This window comes from Falco biarmicus, chromosome 10 (assembly GCF_023638135.1).
Source record: "Falco biarmicus isolate bFalBia1 chromosome 10, bFalBia1.pri, whole genome shotgun sequence".
In the NCBI taxonomy this organism is placed as follows: domain Eukaryota; kingdom Metazoa; phylum Chordata; class Aves; order Falconiformes; family Falconidae; genus Falco; species Falco biarmicus.
Window position 1 is genome coordinate 16,625,506 of NC_079297.1, and position 16,855 is coordinate 16,642,360.

Consider the following 16,855-nt stretch of genomic DNA (forward strand, 5'->3'; position numbering starts at 1 on the left):
GCAGGAGGAAGGCAGGCCTGACTGTCCCCACTGGCCAGGTGACCCCAGACCCTCCAGGCAGGCACACACGCGGGTTTCAATCCCTTTTTATTCATAAGCATAGTCAAAGCTTGAGAATGTCAGAATTGAACCCCTCCCGCAACCACCTACGAACAAACTCCAGAGTCCATCCCTCTTTCAGAAGAAAAATAGAGCATCTTCCACCTGTGCCTCTTCCTACTCTGGGTTTCTCCAGTCCAAAGCCCTAGTGCTGCCTGCCCGCAGGCTGAAGAAGCCACGGGAGGGATCGCTGCCCTCACTCCCCACACCTGCCGAGCAGCGAGCATGCAGCTGCAGCTGCAAACACCTCACCTCACACCGTACCACGCAGCTGGGCTCAGCCCCATGGCTCTCTCCCAGGATCCACATGTGCCAGGCAGACACCGAGCCGAGTTTGGCCCACACAGACATGATTCAGGAAAAGGGATTTTAGACCATCATCAAGTGCAACAGGCAAAGATAGCGTCCACACGAGAGCGCTGACACTGCGCAGCCTGCCTCGGCTGCAGAGCAGTCTCCGCTGGAGACAGCTGCCTGTACTGGGAAGGATGTGCAGAACCCCTGCAGCGCAGGGCGAGCAGCAGTGTGCCCCTGCCGCGGCACGCTCAGGCACATCCCCTGTCGCCGTGAAGCAATAAGGCAACTGCTGGCTGAGGAAGCTCCCGCCTGGTGCAGCTGTCCTGCTCAGCATGGGTGTCCCAGCGCTAGCCGGGCCTGGCCCCAGTGCTAGTCCGTCAGCGTGATGACATCGTAGTGGATCCCCTCCTGCAGCTCCTCGATCTCAGCTGTTGCCTCAGCGGTGAACACACCCTGCGCCTGGGCCATCGCAGCATCAGCCACCGCTGCAGAGGAGAGGGGGTCAGTGCCTCCCCCTGTCCAAGGGCAGGGGACAGCCGGTGGTGGCCCAGGGGCCCCCCCCTGCATTCACCACCTGCCTCCAGGGAAGGGGCAAGCATGCAAGGTGAGTGAAGGGCCACTACACTCAGGCAGGGCTCCAGCAGGGAGCCAGGCTCTGGTGAGCTCTGCAAACATGCAGCAGGGTGTCTCCACCCTGTGGAAGCTGCTGTTCTCCCAGCACAGCAACTCCTCTCCAAGGGAAGGGAACTGGTGCTGTTCCAGAACTGACACACTGGGACTAGTAAAGGTCTCCCCTCGGCCACCACAGCAGGCTGCTTCCCAGAATTACAGGGATGTAGGCAGCAAAGCGGCGATCCAGCCTCATCCCCTCCAGCCTTCCCTGCCCTCCTCAGCCAGCTGCAGCAAACCATCAGCGTCTGCAGGCAGAGCGGGGCCGAGACCACAGCGTCCAGCGGCTGCCAACAGGCACCACAAACTGCCCGGCAGGACCGGCACCCAGCACCCGAGGGAGACGGGACTGCCAGAGCTACGCCAGCGCTCGGCCCCGGGACACTGGTCCTACCTGAGACAGCCGAGTGTGCAGCTGCTTCCAGCTGCGCCTGGGTGACAAGCTGCTGCTCAGGTGAGACAGGCATGTACTGGAACTGCAGGGGGGAGAGAACAGGAGAGTCCAGGAGGGGCAGGGTCCCTTCCTGCAGCGCTGCTCCAGCCACAGCTGCTGCACCGAGTCACTGAGGCACCTTCTATTTCACATCCCTCCCTCTCTGGCTCCGATACGGGCTCTGAGCAGACCCCTCAGCTCCAACCACCATGCCTGCCTGCCCCCTTACCTGCGGTTCCTGGAGGAACTGGCTGCCCTGCTCATACTGGATGTGCGTGATCTGACCATCCTGTACCTGGGGACAAGAACCACAGTGGGGCTCTGTTAGGGCTAGCAGGCATCCCTGTCCCCAAAGCAAGCTATGACTCAAGCCCAGTAAGCCACAGGGAGCAGGATGTGGCCCAGCTCCACACACGGCACCCTCCTGAGCCCCGTCCACCATGCAAAGGGGGGGCAGACAGACTGCAGCTCACCTGGATGTGATGTCCCTCTGGGACAACAACATACTCGTGGGGAAGCAAGTGTTGCACGCCATCCTGGGCAATAATGTACTGAACCTGCAAACACAGGGATTCAGACCCCAAAAAGGCTACCACTGCCCACCCTGCCCTCCAACATCACAACAGGGCTCGTTCTTGTCTGTCTCCTGTGTCTGTTTCCACCGCGTTCCTCCCCACTGCTCCTAGCTCTCCCTGCTCCAGCTGCACAGGATCTTTCAGTTCCTGGGATGTGCCCCCACTCACCTGGTTGTCAGAGGTCACCAAGTGCTGTACTGTCTGTCCGTCAGCAGTTGTGATCTCCTGGATGTATGCAGCCTCTTCCTGCGGGTCAGCAAAAGCCCAGAACCATCAGCAGGGGTATGCCTGTCTGCAAGCCCTCCGAGGAGGGAACGGACATAGCTCACGGGGAGCAGCCACACAGGGCGGGAGGATGACACCGATGGGCCTGACTCACCTGACTCGTGATGCTCTGCTCCTGTGCGACAATGATGTGTTCCTGCCCTAGAGCCTGCTGCAGCCGCTCGGGAGCCAGCACCGCCTGGCCAGACTGCAAAGCCGCTGGAATGCAGAAAAAGCCAGTGCAGACACTGCTGGGGCTGCTGGCCAGCCCCTGCCACAGTGAGGAGCACCGGTCAGTCTCAGCTCTGCTCACAGAAGTCAGAAGCCAAACCAAACTCCCCCAACATGAAGGAAACTAGAGGTCACTGCAGGCAAAACACAACCTCCACATCAGACCATGAACTCCACTTCCCGTTTCAGCCATGAGCTGCTCACAGCACCACTGCTCCCACAATGCACTGATCTATTGGGAGCTACTTGGTGGAAACATGGGACCGCTCCCTAGTTCTGCACAGAACCACAAGTCAGTGCCTCACCAGGAATGCTCCTTTTGTCCAGCCCCCTTGTCTCTGCACCCACCAAGCTCTGCTGCTGCTGGCAATCCTAACCAGGAACCTCCTGGCCTTGACCCTTCTCAGTCCTGCGTGGCCCGCAGGCCGGGTGAAACCCTGCATGGGGCTCTGGCCACAAAAAACCTGCAGGTCAGCCCTGCTCGCAGGTACACAACTTACTCTGCAGGGTGGCCAGTGTGTCCTCGTCGCTGTTCAGTATGATGGTCTGCTGGGCAGCAGCCGCGGGCACCCCTGGCCTCTTCCCCTCTGAGCTGTGCAAACGCTGCATGTGGAACTTGAGGTGCCCATTACGGTTGAACCTATGGGAGGAAGGGCACGAGGTGTAGTTTGCTGCGGGCAGCAGAGGGTCTCTGTGCAGAGACCCATGCCACAGATACATCCTACAGCACAGCCTATCCCAGCTCCCAGGATGTTTCCATCAGCACCGAAGTACTGAACCTCCTCCTGCAGAAGTTCCCTGGGGACAAAGCTGGGTCCACCTGCAGCACGAACCATTCTCAAGGGCAGGGTTCCCTCTAACAGAGGGCCACTCCCAGGGGCAGGGTTGGGGCAGCCAGCTCTTTGCCAGTATCCTATCTCCTCTTGAGCCTTGGAGAGTGTCCTGGTTTCCACTGGGACAGTTAATTTTCTTCTTAGTAGCCGGTGCAGTGCTGTGTTTTGGATTTGGTGTGAGAAAAAAGCTGACAGCACACTGGTGTTTTTCATTGTTGCTGGGTAGTGTTTATACTAAGTCAAGGGCTTTTTAGTTTCCCTCCCAGCGGGAGGGCTGGGGGAGGGCACAAGAAATTGGGAGGGGACACAGCCAGGACAGCTGACCTGAACTAGCCAGAGGTATTCTGCACCATGGGATGCCACGCTCGGTATATAAACGCGGGGGGCGGGATGGTTGGACGGGGCTGCCAGTCACTGCTCAGGGACTGGCTGGGCATCGGTCAGTGGGTGGTGAGCAGTTGTATTGTGCATTGCTGGTTTTCTTTTCTCCCTTCCCTTTGGATTTCACTCCTCTCCCCTTCTCCCTCCTTTTCATTATAACAGTTATTTTAATTTTTCTTTTTGTTTTATTTCAATTATTAAATTGTTCTTATCTCAACCCTCAAGTTTTACATTCCTTTCTGATTCTCCTCCCCATCTGTCTGGGTGAGGGGGGAGTGAGCAAGTGGCTGCATGGTACTTAGTTACTGGCTGGGGCTAAACCATGACAGAGACCTCTACAGGATCTCTCAAAGCAGCAGCAACCTAGCAGACTTCACTCACCTCTGCCCACAGATGGGGCAGGAAAAGGGCTTCTCATTGGTGTGTGTCAGCATGTGCCTGCGCAAGTCCTTCTTGTTCTTGGAGGCAAAGCTGCAGTGGGCGCACTTGTGTGGCCGAAGGCTGGCATGTTGGACCATGTGGCTCTGGGGACAGAAGGACAAGCACAGGGTCAAAAAGCCCCCACTTCCCCAAACCTCGTTTCCCGGGCTTCTCTGTGCCAGGAAACCTACCCGAACCTCTGGCCAGAGGGCTGCAGTGAATGGACAGTCGGGACACTTGAAGGTGCTGGGCCCAATGTGGGCTCTCTTGTGACGCTCCATTTCTGCTCTCCCTGTGAACAGGGCTGTGCAAATCTTGCATGAAAACTTTTTGGCTGTGGAAATCTTGCACGAGAGCTTCTTGGCTGTGGAAACCTTGCATGAAAGCTTCTTGGCCATGCCTTGGAGCACAGGCCACTTGACCTTTGGGGATGAGATTTCCTGCCCCTCGGAGGCTGGGGATAAAGATGAGTCCTTCTGGAGCTGCCTGGTGACACACTGCACCAGGGGCCATTTGATGCCGGTGGGCTGTGCCTCCTGGCCTTCCGCAGGCAAGGGAAAGGCAGCATCCCCGCTGAGGGGCTGAGAGAGAAACACCCAGTCACACCTGCTCACACTGCTGCCCGAGACGGGGGAAAAAGTTCAGCTCCTTACCTCAATGTGATGGAACTGGCTCCCCGGAATGCCAGATGACATGACATAGTGATTGTTTTGGTCTTTCGGAGCAACTTCTGTCATCACAGCTTCATTCAGCACAACCGTGTGGGAAGCCTCCGCAGGACTCTCCTCCTCACTGCTGGAGAGGACAGGATCAGAGAGGATCTGTCTTGTCCTCCTCATCACTAAAGACTCCTCATTTGAGATCGGAAGTGCCTCCGTCTCCCCACTCCTTCCACATGGCTGACCTGTACAGCGTGCCTGGAGCCTGAATCTCCTCACTGATGGGTGTGATGATACTGTACTCTGTTGTCCCGCCAAAGGGGATAGTGATCTGCTGCAACTCCGAGCCACCCAGGGTTGCCTCCTCGTAAGCCTCCTGCACCAGCGTCTCCCCAGGCTCTGCCATGTGCAGCGTCACCAATTTCTGCTGCTGCTGCTGCTCCTTAGAGTCCATCTCTGCCCCCTCCTCCTGTGCCTGAGGCTCACAGGTGCCCCGAACCTCTCCTGAATCATCTGGCTTCACCACTGCCACCTGCAGCAGGGACAGTGGCTCAGCCAGAGGAAGGCAAGGCTCTGCAAGACTCCGCCTGAAGCGGAACAGGGCTGGGCACTGTGGAGGGCTGGGCAGCCTCCCCCTGCCAGGCACTGCCAGCCCCTCAACCCTCCTCACCTGCAGTGAGCCCGCGGCCAGCTCTCTCTGAGTGCTCATGTTCAGCAGGAGATCCAGGGCAGTCTGCGTGGCCAGTTCTGCTGATCCAGCCACACCTGTCAGGGTCAGAAGGGGAAGGTCAGGCATGCACTCACCCACCTCCTCCACATCCCCACATCTTTCCTTGGGAGCTCACTCACCTCGTTCATAAATGACGGTGGCTCCTCCCAGGGAATCCTGCGAGAGGATGGGGGGCTCCGTGTCCAGGACGGCCTGGACCGCATGGTAGGTGACAGTGCCAAGATGCCCCTGTGTGAGAGAGAGAGCTGACAGCACGGCTGGGGCCATCAAGTGCCAGGAGCTGGGGCAGGGGCTACAGCACTCACCGGTGGGGTGGCCTCTGGCTCAGCCGAGGCCTGCACCTGGCTGTGCTGCTGCTTCAGCTCCTCAATCTGCTGCAGTGTGAAGAAGGGGCGGCGGCGGCAGGGTGGCTCCTCAGGGTGCCTCTGTGCCCACTCCTCAAAGGAGTCGGCATGGCGGCAGTGCACGTGGAGGCGCAGGTTCTTCTTGTGCTTGGTGGTGAAGTGACAGAACTCACAAGCAAATGGCTTCCCTCCTGCGGGACACGGGAGTCAAGCAGGAGGCCCCCAAGGGACGGCAGGGAGAGCAGACAGGCTCTGACCACCTCCTGGAGAAACGGGGCTGTAGGATGTTGGGGCATGGGGCAAGGCAGGCAGCCAGCTCCCCTCACCCGTGTGCTTGACAGCCATGTGTGAGACCAGGAAGTCCTCCCGGAAGGTGGAGTACTTGCAGAAGCTACACTTGTAGGGCTTGTCGTTCATGTGTGACAGCTGGTGGTTCAGCAGGACCTTCTTGTCCTCACAGATGTAGTCACAGAACTCGCACTTGAACCTGCCAGGACAAAACCACCTGTCACACGGGCAGCAGGGACCTTCTGTCCTCCCCTCTAAGGGGGAGCCGGGACACAGGCTCTACCAGGGCATGCTGCAGGCTGTTGCCAGGCTCCTACCTGCGGTTGGCAATGGCCTGGATGTGTGTCAGCAGGTGCATCTTGAAGGTGTAGCGCTTCTTAAAGGACTTTCCACACTGCAGCAAAACCAAGTAAAGCAGCACTTACCTCCCATCCAGCCTCACTCGCTGCCAGCCGCTTCCCCAGGCTGTACCCCACCCTCACCTTATCACACATGTGTGGTTTCTCTGTGCTGTGTGTCTTCATGTGCTGGGTAAGCCTCTTCTGCATGGGGTAGATACGGTTGCATACAGGGCATGGGAAGGAGTTCAGCTTTGGGGGCTGGAGGAAGAGCACGCACAAAAATAAGCTCACCTGGGAGGGGCTCACCAGTTTCCTTACCCTCTCCCCATTGCAGGACCTGGGCTGACTTTCCTCAGGGGATCCAGAAACACTGCCTTCAACGAGGCACCAAGAATTTGTGGAAGACCCAGACATGCCTCTTCCCATACAACAGTGCTGAGAGATAAGCCAACAGGGTACATAAACTCACCGGATCAGCTCTCTTTTTCCTGAAAAAGAAAGAAAACCCCCTTGTGTTACCCACATCCCAAGTCCAAGCTCCCTTGTACCCAAGACACCAAAACTAGCCACTTTGGAAAGGGCCAGAGGTCAGGGGAAAAGCAGCCATGGCTGCCCTCCCAGGGCAGGAGGAACAGTGTTGGTGCCATCCAGTCAGGCTGCAGGACAGTCTCTAGGACTGCACTTCCCTCACCTGTCCCGGCTGTGCACTGTGGAGTGCCGGATGACATCCTTCTTGTACACACTGGTGTAATTACACTCCTCACACTTGTAGGGCTTGCTGCCCACATGGTTGAACATATGTTCCTGCAAGAAGGAGAGCAGGGGCCGTGAGACCTGGGCCTACCAGCCACGCTCACGTGTACAGGAGCAGGACAGACGGCGCTCACCTTGAGGGAGGACCAGCGCCGGGAGCGGTAGTTGCACTGGAGACACTTGAAGAGCTGCGGGTCATTGGCTTCGTGTGAGTTGACATGGAAACGCAGATCATCATGCGTGAGGAAACGTGAGCCACAAATCCGACACAGGTAGGGCCTCATCAGGGGCTTGGGTGACTTGTAGTAGTACCTGTGGAAATGGGACTAGGGCTCAGAGCTGTGGTGGCAAACAGGGGCTGGACCGGCCCTGGGCACAGGCCAGAGGGCCCAGCACCGGCTCAGCACACACCCCTCACCTGCGCCCCATGTACTTGCGGTATTTCTTGCCCAGGAAGCGGCGGGAGGGCCGCCCTCGCCTCCTGGGGATGACATCTGCCTCCTCGGGGCCGGTGTTAGAGGAAGGGTCCTTGTTCTTGGAGTCAGACTGGCTGATGCTGGGCTCTGCCAGGCTCTCACTGGTCCCGTTCTCCAGGCACGAGGAACTGGCTGCTTCAGAGTTCTGCAGCTCACGGCTTGGTGTGCTTTGGGATGTCACTAAGGGCTCCACCTCCCCTCCTGCTCAACAGAAAGCAGCACACCTCCATCACACACCCTCCCTGCAGGCTGCTGAGAGCTTGTGTACTGCTCCCTGCTCTGGCCCAGCACAGGCCTGCTGCCCCTCGCTTCCCCCACCTTCAGGCACATCCTGGGGCATGTCCTCCAGACGAGGAAACTTGCGGGGTCTCCCTGGGCGTCGACGTGGCCTCTCCTCACTGGATGTGGGGACAGTGCGGCTGTACTTGGGCTGTCGCCCACGAGGCTCATCCTCAGCTGGGTTATAGTCACTGTCCTCTGAAGGTAAGTGGCCCAAAACGTCAGACAGAGACTGCGGAAAAACTAAGCTATGCAAGATGCGGTGAAGATGAGTTCTACCTACCTTCAGGGTCATCAATAGCACCAGCATCCATGATATCGTCATCTTCTTCTTCTTCTGGGACCTCCTCCTCCGCAGTCTTTGGAGCAGATCCCCCCTTCCGTGGACGTCCTTTCTTCAAAGCCAGAGCTGAACCCACTGCCACAGAGAACAGAACAAAAAACTCTTTACCAGACTGCATGGCAGAACAGGTCCTTACACTTGTACTTCTCCCCTTGTTTCTACCCCGGAGAGAGTAGAGCCCGTCTGCAATAAGATAATTCTTCCTCAGCCCTTAGCGCACACCTGGTTGGAAGTGCCGCTCTTTCATGTGGTTAATTAGCGTCTTCTTGGAGACATTCTTGTACTGACACATCTTGCACTTGAACTGCTGCACCACAACCACCTCCATCATCTCTTCCAGGGTTTCCATGTCTGGCTGGTCCAGCTCCTCCCCACCATCCACCTCTCGGGCCTGATCTGGCCGTGTGGGTAGCTCCAGCACTTCCAACTGCTCAGAAGGGTCTGAAGGTCCGGGCTGGTCAAGGCACGTGGAGGTAGGTCCATCAGCAACAGCTTCTATCATCAAGCTATTGGCCAAAGCAGAAGTGGCCATCTGGGACACCATGGGAGCACCTGAAACACCAAAACCAGCTCAGCCAAGGAGCAGACCCTCACCTGCATCCAAGGCTACACTCACACCTAGGGCACAGGCCTGAACACGAGCTCAGTAACAAAGTCCCGACAGTCAGCAGTGACACAAGGACTCTGGCGCAGGCACTGCTGCCAATGTAGCCGGGATACCCACCCCAGGCTCCGCTCTGGTGGAACAGGCTCAGAGGCAGAGACACAGTCACTGCCGGACGCCTCAGGGTGTGCCCTTACCATCATCCGGGCCTTGTAGAATGAGGTACTGCGTAGTCTCTGCCCCGCCATCCTCTGCACTGGTCACAGCGATGCAGCCTAGGAGGAAGAGGAAAGCAGAGTGGTAACTGCCAGGCACAGGGGCTGTAGAGGCACTGGGGCTAACTAGGGCTCTCCCAGGTTCAAACACAAGCAGGAAGGGCTGAGGAAGGTCTGGCTCCATGGCCAGAGCCTGCCCTGGGCTGCTGGCACCGTGGCTGAAGGAACAGCTGGGCAGAGGGAGGGCTGTCCGGCAGCCACAGCAGCCATAAGCTCCTCACCAAACCCTCCAGCTACTGTAGCGAGGCAAGAGAAACCCCTGCTGACCACGGTGCATATGTATGCACATACTTATTTCCCTCTCACCGTTCAAGGTCTGGCACAGCAGCAGCTCCCTTCCCCAGTCCCCTGAGCCATCTGCACACAGGCCACTAGAGGGACAGCAGGCAGGTCTGCCACATGCACAAGCAGCTGGGAGCACACACTCACTCTGGATGATGTCAGGTCCAATTGTGGACTCAATGATTTTGTCAATGGCAGAACCTAGGTCCGAGGAAGTGGACGCAGTGGAGTCTGACACAATTGTGGCTCCATCAGTGATGACGCTGGAGTGAACCAGGACTTGTGGGGACTCTGACACCATGATGGACTGGCTCACAGTGGAGACACTGGAGACCAAGGTGGACTGGGCAACAGAAGATGAATCTGGCAGGTAAATCCGGGGAACGGCATCTGTGCTTGAGCTACTCTCCGACACCTCTTCCTGGCAGGGAAAAGAAAAAAAAAAAAAATAAAGGCCAAGAGAGCTCAGCTGAGAAACCTCTGCCAGGCCAGGCCCCTGGGGAGCCAGCATATGCAAACAATACCAGTATATCACGGCAGAACCACAAGAAAAGGTATCAGAGCAAATCCTTTGGTATTGCCAAGGGCCCTGGCTGCTCTGGCTACCGAACAGAGCTCCCCTCCTCTGACCAGCAAGCAGACACCCGACCGGCAGCCTAACGGCACCCCTCAAGTCTGCTGAGCTGGCTCCCAAAGCTCAGTTTGCCACAAGCGTCTAGAGAAACCCACAGGAAGCAGAAACACAGCCGCCCTCCCTTCCCCGCGCTGCCCGCCGCCCCATTTTCCCCACTCACGCCTACCAGGGAGACCCCGCTGCTGTCGGAGCTCTGGCCCACGCCCGAGTCATCCACCCCGGAAAGCGGGCCGGGGCCCGAGGCGGCGTCGCTGCTGTCTGCCGACACGGCCTCCGAGGTCCCGACGCCCAGGCCGCTCTCGGAGGGCTCCTCCCGCGCTGCCTGCGGAGCCGCGTCGCTGCTGCTCTCCACCGCATTCTCCTCCATGCCCGTCCCGCCGGGGCCACCTAGACTCCACCTGGGAGAGGAGACCGCCGCCGTCAGGGCCGCTGCCCGCCGCCCGCGCCCCGGCCCCGCGCAACCCGCCTGGCCCGGCGCGGGGGCCCGGGACGCCCCTCGGGGCGCCCGCGGAGGGGCCGGCGCCGCTGCGGCCCCATGCCCGCCGCTCCCGGCCGCCCTCCCGGGAGGGCCCGGCGCCTCCCGGCGCCCCCGGTCCCGGCATGCCCCGCGGCCCTGCCCGGCCTCCGGCCGCCATCTTGCCGCGGGGTCCCCCCCGCCGCCTCCGCGCGCGCGCACACGGCGGGGCGGCCCCGGTGCGCCGGGGTGGGGGGAGCCGCCGCCGCGGCGAGGCGAGGGGGCCCGCCGCCGCCACCGCCCGCCCGCCGGCCCGCGCCCTCACCCGGCCTGCCGCGGCCCCGCCGCGCCTCCGCCGGAGCCGGCATCACGGCGGCCGCCATGCCCCCCCGCCCTCGCGCCGCGCAGCGGTACGGCCGCGGGGGCCCCTCGCCGGGACTACTTACCCCGGCCCCCGCCCCGCCCAGGGCGCTCGCCACCGCGGGGACGCGCCCCTCGCTCCGGCCGCCGCCGCCGCCTCCCGGGACCGGGCGGCGCTGCCCGCCGCCCGCGGGCTGGCGGAGGCCTCGGCGCGCCGCCAGGGACTACTTTCTCCGCGGAGGGATTACGGAAAGACACCGTAACCGTACGTCATGGCGTCACGAAGCGGCGCCCGGGCCCTGAGCGTCGGCGTCGCGCCGGGTTGCGCCCGTCACGTGATGAGGAGGCGGAAGCGGCAGCGGCGGCACGGCCTGGGGCTGGGCTCCTGGCCTGGCCGCTCCGGCTCTGCCTGCCAGCCCGCGGACGCGGTCTCGTCCCGCCGTGGGCGGAGCGGGGGCTGTGCGGTACCGGCCAGCACGGCAGTCCGCGCCCGGCCCGGTCCTGGCCCTACGGCGCTGCCCCCCGGCCGGCCGCACCTCGAGCGGTGCCGTGCAGCCCCGGCGCTCTGGCTGCCGTTCTGTAGCCCGCGGTGGGCACGGAGCCGGGCGTGGAGCCCGGCGCGGTTCTTGGGTGTTTCCGCGGACCCGGCTGGGGCTGCCCATCCTCGGGCGGCCCTGCCCGAGCCGCGGGGGCTTCTACCGTGCTTTTCGCCGCGCGGTCCCGGGGCCTTACGGTGTTCAGCTCGGGTGGCCGCGTGGTTTCAGACTGTCAAGTACTTTCCCCCCTCGTTCTGCAGCGTGGAAATGGCGCCTGCTGTAGGTTTGCTTTGCCTTACAGAAGGCAAACTTGCCTCTTTTGATGGCAGTTCTGCAGCTGAGCAATAGCTGGCTTCCCCTGTTCTCTTGCTAACCAAGATCTGTTGTCCGGGTGGGTTTGCACCCCATTGCAGATGGCAGCAGGTGCCTGTTTTGGCAGGCCTGGGCCGGCTGTGCTGGCTGCACCTCCAGTGCCTGTGCTTTAGACGCCCAAGCTGGGAGTGGCTCTGGGCTGGCTGGGGGCTCCCAGCATGCCGAAAGCAGTGGGGCTTTGCTGGCACCTCACGACACCACGGCGGTGCTGCAGTACGTTTGCTGCCCCAGCTCTCCAGCAGCACCGTCGGGTGCAGCAGTGCCGTCTCCCTCCAGCTGAGTTCAGCTGTAGAGGGAGAGCCTGGGCTTGGTCACTTATGGCCAAGGCCCCTGGCCCAGCTGGCCCCTGCTCCGTGCTGTCTGTAATGAACCCCTGGCTTTAGTGGCTCCATGCTTTCACTGATGTTTTCTCATGTTGCGGTGCTCTACTGAGGATGTCTCTATCCAGGTTTTCTCTGGAAAAAAGGCAGCTGTGTTGTGCCCATGTTCTTCTGAGGCTGAGACATGTTTGGGCTGAACCTGGCTGCTTGGTCCCCATGGGAGGGACGTGCTCACTGAGTGAGGCAGCACTAAGGCTCCACATCTTGCCCAGGTCCCGAGGCCACTAGAACTGAGCCAGCCCGCAGTGCGGCTCTGTCCAGAGCAGGTCTGGGTGGGCAGTTGCATTGTCTCACTGACCAGAATGGCTGGGCCAGAGCTGGTGCTGACGTGGTGCCAGGTGCGGAAGGACAGACAATGAATGTCTCATCTGGCATGATCTGTGAGTGCAGAGTTAGCCTGCCAGAAATGCGAGGAGGCAGGCGTAGGACAAACTGGGTGGGCTGGATCAGCTCTGTGCGTCATTTGGTGGTGGTGCTTCTGGTCCAGAGCAAGGTGGGCAGTGGCTGCATTCAGCCTCCCTCAGCCCAGGGCTCATCTGTGGGGTTCTGCAGGTCCCTCGTGCGCGTCCTGGCCCCAGTGAGACTTCCCAGTGGCGCCGCATGCACAGAGGAGGCAGCAGAGCTGCTGCTGAACCATCAGCCTATGTGAGTGCACCTTCCGGCTCTTCATCAGGCTAATTAAATACATCCTTGAAAGGTTTATGCCCTCATCCATCACAGGAAGACAGCATCAGTGAGACCCATCCCCAGGCTGGCGTGAGCTGAGAAGGGAGTGCTGCAGCAGCGCTGCCTGCCAGTGACTTGGATGCCGAGTCCCTGTGTGCAGCCGGCTGCTGCTGCGATCACCATCACACCAGAAGCCAAGAGACACCAAGGCATTGGTTTTTTTTTTTTCCCCGTTACTCCTGTTTAAAGCAATCCTGTGTGACTCTGCAGTTGCTGCAGGGGAAGTGGAGCCCGGTAGGATGCATGGAGCTCCTGTGGCTGATGTCCCCTCTCCAATAGCCTCTCTCCATATTACTGTAGCTCACACTGGAGGAGTGTGATGCTGTCTGTGACTGGCCATGGGGTTGGCTCTGCCTGTGGGCTTAGGGGAAGCTCCATGTTTGTGTCGGGCAGGGTGGGTCAGAGAAACCCCTGGCAAAAGCTGCCTCCCAGGTAGAGGAAACAGGATGGATTTGTGTTGGACTAGCAGGTTTCCCTCTTTTTGCCTTCAGTCAGCTGCTGTGTGAGACAAGTGAAGGATTTTCCTGGTGGATGATGGTTCCAGGGCAAAGCAGCCTGACCTCTGGGAGCCTCCTGATGCTGGCTCGACTGATGGAAAGTTGCTTAAAGCTTCCCAGTTACCCTGCAGAGATACCCCATGTCCTCTGCTCAAAGGATTGTACCAGCGGGAGCTTTGCTGAGATGGGTAACCTGCTATTTTTAAATATCCCGCATGCCCCCGAGCGGGGGTGAGTGAGGAATTTCCAAGCCTGGCAAAGCACAGCTCCCGTGCTCTGCTCTGAAGGCACAGCTCCTCTCTGATAATGCTCTGCCATTGCAGCTCCTGTGCCTGAAATCATTTCAGGGCCAAAGAAAACACAGAAGAATCTCAGCAAGAGGCTTAAGAGAATCCAAAAATGGATGTGGCATGCATTGGATGTGAGTCCAAATACCTTAGCAGGGGGAGCACCAGGTTAAAGGCCGTTTGGGAATGGGCTAAGAAGACAACACAAATGCTTGTGCCTGGAGAATAAACTTATAAGACTTGAGTGGGATACAAAGCTGATTTTTAACAGGCTGGTTGATCAGCTGTCCCAAGAGATGGAAGGTTTCCCAGCTCCATGCTTTCCAGCCTGGATATGGTGCTTGGAAGGAGCTACAGCCAGACAAGCTGCTGCTCAGGGCAGGGAGAGAGCATACCGACGGAGCAACTCTGGTCAGGGTCCTGCTGTCACTGGTGCCCCTCAGCCACGCTGCTTTGCCCAGTCCCCAGCAGCAGTTTGTTTGCCGTGCTGACCTGCCTTGTGGGCTTGTTCTGCTCCCACAATAGCTTCTTCATGAGCTGATGGCTTCCATCAGTGTCGCAGAATAGGTGGTGGCCTGCGCTGAGCACGGTGCCGAGGGCAGCACTCCTCCAGCCTCCCTGCAACCCAAGCCCCCAGACTTCCACAGTCAGTGATTTTGTCATACATGCTGTTTGTTCCTCCTTGTTGCCTTTTTTTCTTTTTAAAGAAAACACTGCTGGCAATGTTTGTGTAGCTGCAGGGCATTAATCCACATCAACCAGGCTCGTACTTACATCCCACCTGGGAAGGACAGTTGCATCAGCACATTTTGTAAAACGTTGAGCAAAACAGCCCTTGCTGCAGGAAATGGTTTTTTCTTCACACCAGATTGCTTCACCACTCAGCTCCTTCCCAGCAACAGCGGCTCCTGAAGAAGGCGCCTGTGGCTCTCTCGGGGGATTGCTCCGTGCTGGGATGGCAGTGAGCCGGGACAGCTTCCCGTCGGGCACCACTTCGGCCGCTCTGCCTCATGCTTAGGGCTTGCTGGGCCACCGGCGCTTCTCCGGGGAGCAGCCTTCCTCCAGTGCTGGCTGTTAGTGCTGGGATCTCCACTTTCCAGGGCACAAGTGGGAGTGCTGTGGGCTAATGCCTGTTTTTTGTGGCTGCTGAGGCTGTGGTTGAACCCATGGCCTCGGCTGTAATGCCACCCTTGGGATCAGGCAGGGTGTTCCTGAGACAGGCAGGAGCCGCTCCCAGCTGCTCCCCAAGGGCTCAGAGAGGCCGACAAAAGCCCATGGCAAGGCCACTTACATCCTCGCTGGTGGCTCGCTGGCCTCTGCTCTGCCCAGCCCAGCTGGGCTGGGAGGTGCTGCCAAAGGCTGCACCGTGGGCACCGAGGGGCTCTCCCCGGGGCGAGGCAGTGCTGCACGGCTGGCCCAGCTCCACATGGAGCATGCAGCCCAGCTCCCTGCCAGCGTCCCCGCTACTGCTGTGCGGTGTGCTCCTGCCTGCCGGAGGGGCCACAGTGCCCTCCCTGTGTCCTGCTGCCGTTGGCACCTGCCACCCTGCACATGGGGTGGAGTGATGGCAGTCAGAGCCATCCCACATGCTGCCTGCCTGCGTGTCTCATCTTGTGCCCTGGTCAGAGCCATGGCTGCCATTTCTGCAGGGCTTCAGGACCATCGGTGGCCTTTCCAGGATGTGTTTGGAGCTGCTGAACACAAACAGCCACAGCTGTGGCCCTGCCTGGCCCCTCCTCGCCTGCCAGAAGTGCTGCTGCTGCTGGTTGTTTTTCCCTTCTGGAGGGATCCTGTGGCTTCCTTCCCAGAACCTGAGACCTCGGAGCCACGGTCCAAGGCCACCGGCTTCCACCCTCTCCTGTGCTGCTGATTCATCACTGCTGGTTGGTTAAAAAAAGAGTAATCAGCAAATTACTGAAATATAAGTAAAATAAACAAGTGGGCAGGAGAACTGGCTGTGTAGCGGGGCCTCAGAGGCCTTGCATGCAATGCTGTGTCGGGCTGCTGCCATCCCGTGTGCTCATCGCTGGCGCAGGGCTCTGCCACGCTGAGCAGCTGTGGATCTGGGGGGCTCAGTCCCTGGCACCACTGCAGGAGCTTCCAGCCTGTGCCAGCCCCACAGCCCTGCCCATGGTCGGTCCCAAGGCGGGACAGAGGGGCCCTGTGGTTCTCGCGTGGTGGTGGCCCTGAGCCCCACTGGGTGGCAGCTGGGGTGCGGTGTCAGTCTGGCCGGTACCCCCTGCCCTGTGCGGGGGGTGTCACTGAACCCCAGGGCTGAGTGGGCAGGCTCCAGGGCTGCTCTCTGCATGCGGCATGGCACACAGCAGCTCCCAAAGGGCTCTCGCCCGGGTGGTCTCCAGCCCTTCTCCTCCCCTGGCAGCACGGCAGCTCACTCCATCCCCAGTGCTCCCACAGCCCGGTTGCTGCCTTCCTCCCCTCCCGCGGTGCCTGCAGAAAAGGTTTTAAAAGGCCCCAAGGGTCGTGCAGCCCCAGCAGCTCCCCGGCTGGCGGCCAGGCCGTTTGCCATTCCCGGGCTGCCTGGGTTTTGTCCATATGCCTGTGTTGACAACTGAGCTGCTCTGAATTAATTTGGCAGCAAGTGTTAGAACAGTTGTCAAATGTTTTACTGAAATCCGAGCATGTTGCATCTACCACTCTTCCTTCTGCTTCTTGTAGTTTACAATTAAATACAACTAGTTTTGCCCATATTTCACCTTCTACAAAGTCCTGCTTCTTATTGCTGGGCAGCTTTGTTGCTGACAGGGGGTGGGCTCCTGGCGCCGTGTTGTCCCCTCGCGTGCCGCACAGGCAGGTTCACCGTCATCGTCACAATTGCTGCTCTTCCCGTTTTAGCAGGCAGCTGCCGTGCCTGTCTCACCACCAGGGAACAAAGCACTGCCCACCCGTGCCGTGCCATGCTGGCTGACAGTCCAGAGCAGCAGCTGTGCCCCCAGGAGCCTGCGGCTGCCCAGCCCTGTCCTGCCCCACTCCCCTGCACCGGCCTCCAAGGGCCTGAACCCAGCAGCTCACCCC

At 59.8% G+C, this 16,855-nt stretch overlaps 2 protein-coding genes across 8 annotated transcripts; one reads left to right on the forward strand and one right to left on the reverse strand.

Annotated features, from left to right (window-relative positions):
• Nucleotides 1-72: 72 nt before the first annotated feature.
• On the reverse strand, nt 73-11,243 carry ZNF335 (zinc finger protein 335). Of its 6 annotated transcripts, none has more exons than XM_056353853.1 (28): nt 11,111-11,243; nt 10,377-10,608; nt 9,724-9,997; nt 9,217-9,294; nt 8,638-8,967; nt 8,356-8,490; nt 8,112-8,270; nt 7,751-7,994; nt 7,452-7,629; nt 7,256-7,368; nt 7,034-7,052; nt 6,706-6,822; nt 6,541-6,617; nt 6,262-6,422; nt 5,897-6,126; nt 5,711-5,819; nt 5,532-5,626; nt 5,107-5,393; nt 4,856-4,997; nt 4,394-4,783; nt 4,164-4,306; nt 3,069-3,208; nt 2,453-2,556; nt 2,242-2,319; nt 1,972-2,055; nt 1,728-1,793; nt 1,460-1,541; nt 73-881 (listed from the first exon to the last, which is right to left on the reverse strand). In XM_056353853.1, the coding sequence occupies exons 2-28, from the start codon at nt 10,575-10,577 to the stop codon at nt 766-768; spliced, it is 4,152 nt and encodes a 1,383-aa protein (XP_056209828.1). In that variant the 5' UTR covers nt 10,578-10,608; nt 11,111-11,243; the 3' UTR covers nt 73-765. The 6 variants fall into 6 exon arrangements, 5 of the variants coding, with proteins under 5 accessions (XP_056209828.1, XP_056209825.1, XP_056209824.1 ...); XM_056353850.1 differs by lacking the exon at nt 11,111-11,243 and adding an exon at nt 10,990-11,099 and having other exon boundaries at nt 4,856-4,994; nt 7,736-7,994; XM_056353849.1 differs by lacking the exon at nt 11,111-11,243 and adding an exon at nt 10,990-11,099 and having other exon boundaries at nt 7,736-7,994.
• A 140-nt stretch (nt 11,244-11,383) lies between these two features.
• Nucleotides 11,384-14,066, forward strand: LOC130155924 (uncharacterized). 2 transcript variants are annotated; one of them, XM_056353856.1, is made up of 3 exons: nt 12,512-12,957; nt 13,530-13,723; nt 13,859-14,066. In XM_056353856.1, exons 1-3 carry the CDS (start codon nt 12,668-12,670, stop codon nt 13,993-13,995), a joined length of 621 nt encoding a protein of 206 aa, XP_056209831.1. In that variant the 5' UTR covers nt 12,512-12,667; the 3' UTR covers nt 13,996-14,066. The 2 variants fall into 2 exon arrangements, 1 of the variants encoding a protein (XP_056209831.1); XR_008824254.1 differs by having other exon boundaries at nt 11,384-12,957; nt 13,033-14,066.
• Nucleotides 14,067-16,855: the final 2,789 nt, after the last annotated feature.

Bases quoted from the DNA above. Each gene is read 5' to 3' on its own strand.
- ZNF335 (XM_056353849.1), bottom strand. From the start codon at position 10,577: ATGGAGGAGAATGCGGTGGAGAGCAGCAGCGACGCGGCTCCGCAGGCA. The intron at 5,820-5,896 runs GTGAGTGCTGTA...TCTCTCACACAG, and splicing joins AGCCAGAGGCCACCCCACCG to GGGCATCTTGGCACTGTCAC. The intron at 2,056-2,241 runs GTGAGTGGGGGC...CTGTGTTTGCAG, and splicing joins TGGTGACCTCTGACAACCAG to GTTCAGTACATTATTGCCCA.
- LOC130155924 (XM_056353856.1), top strand. From the start codon at position 12,668: ATGAATGTCTCATCTGGCATGATCTGTGAGTGCAGAGTTAGCCTGCCA. The intron at 12,958-13,529 runs GTGAGTGCACCT...TTTTGCCTTCAG, and splicing joins CTGCTGAACCATCAGCCTAT to TCAGCTGCTGTGTGAGACAA. The intron at 13,724-13,858 runs GTAACCTGCTAT...CTGCCATTGCAG, and splicing joins CGGGAGCTTTGCTGAGATGG to CTCCTGTGCCTGAAATCATT.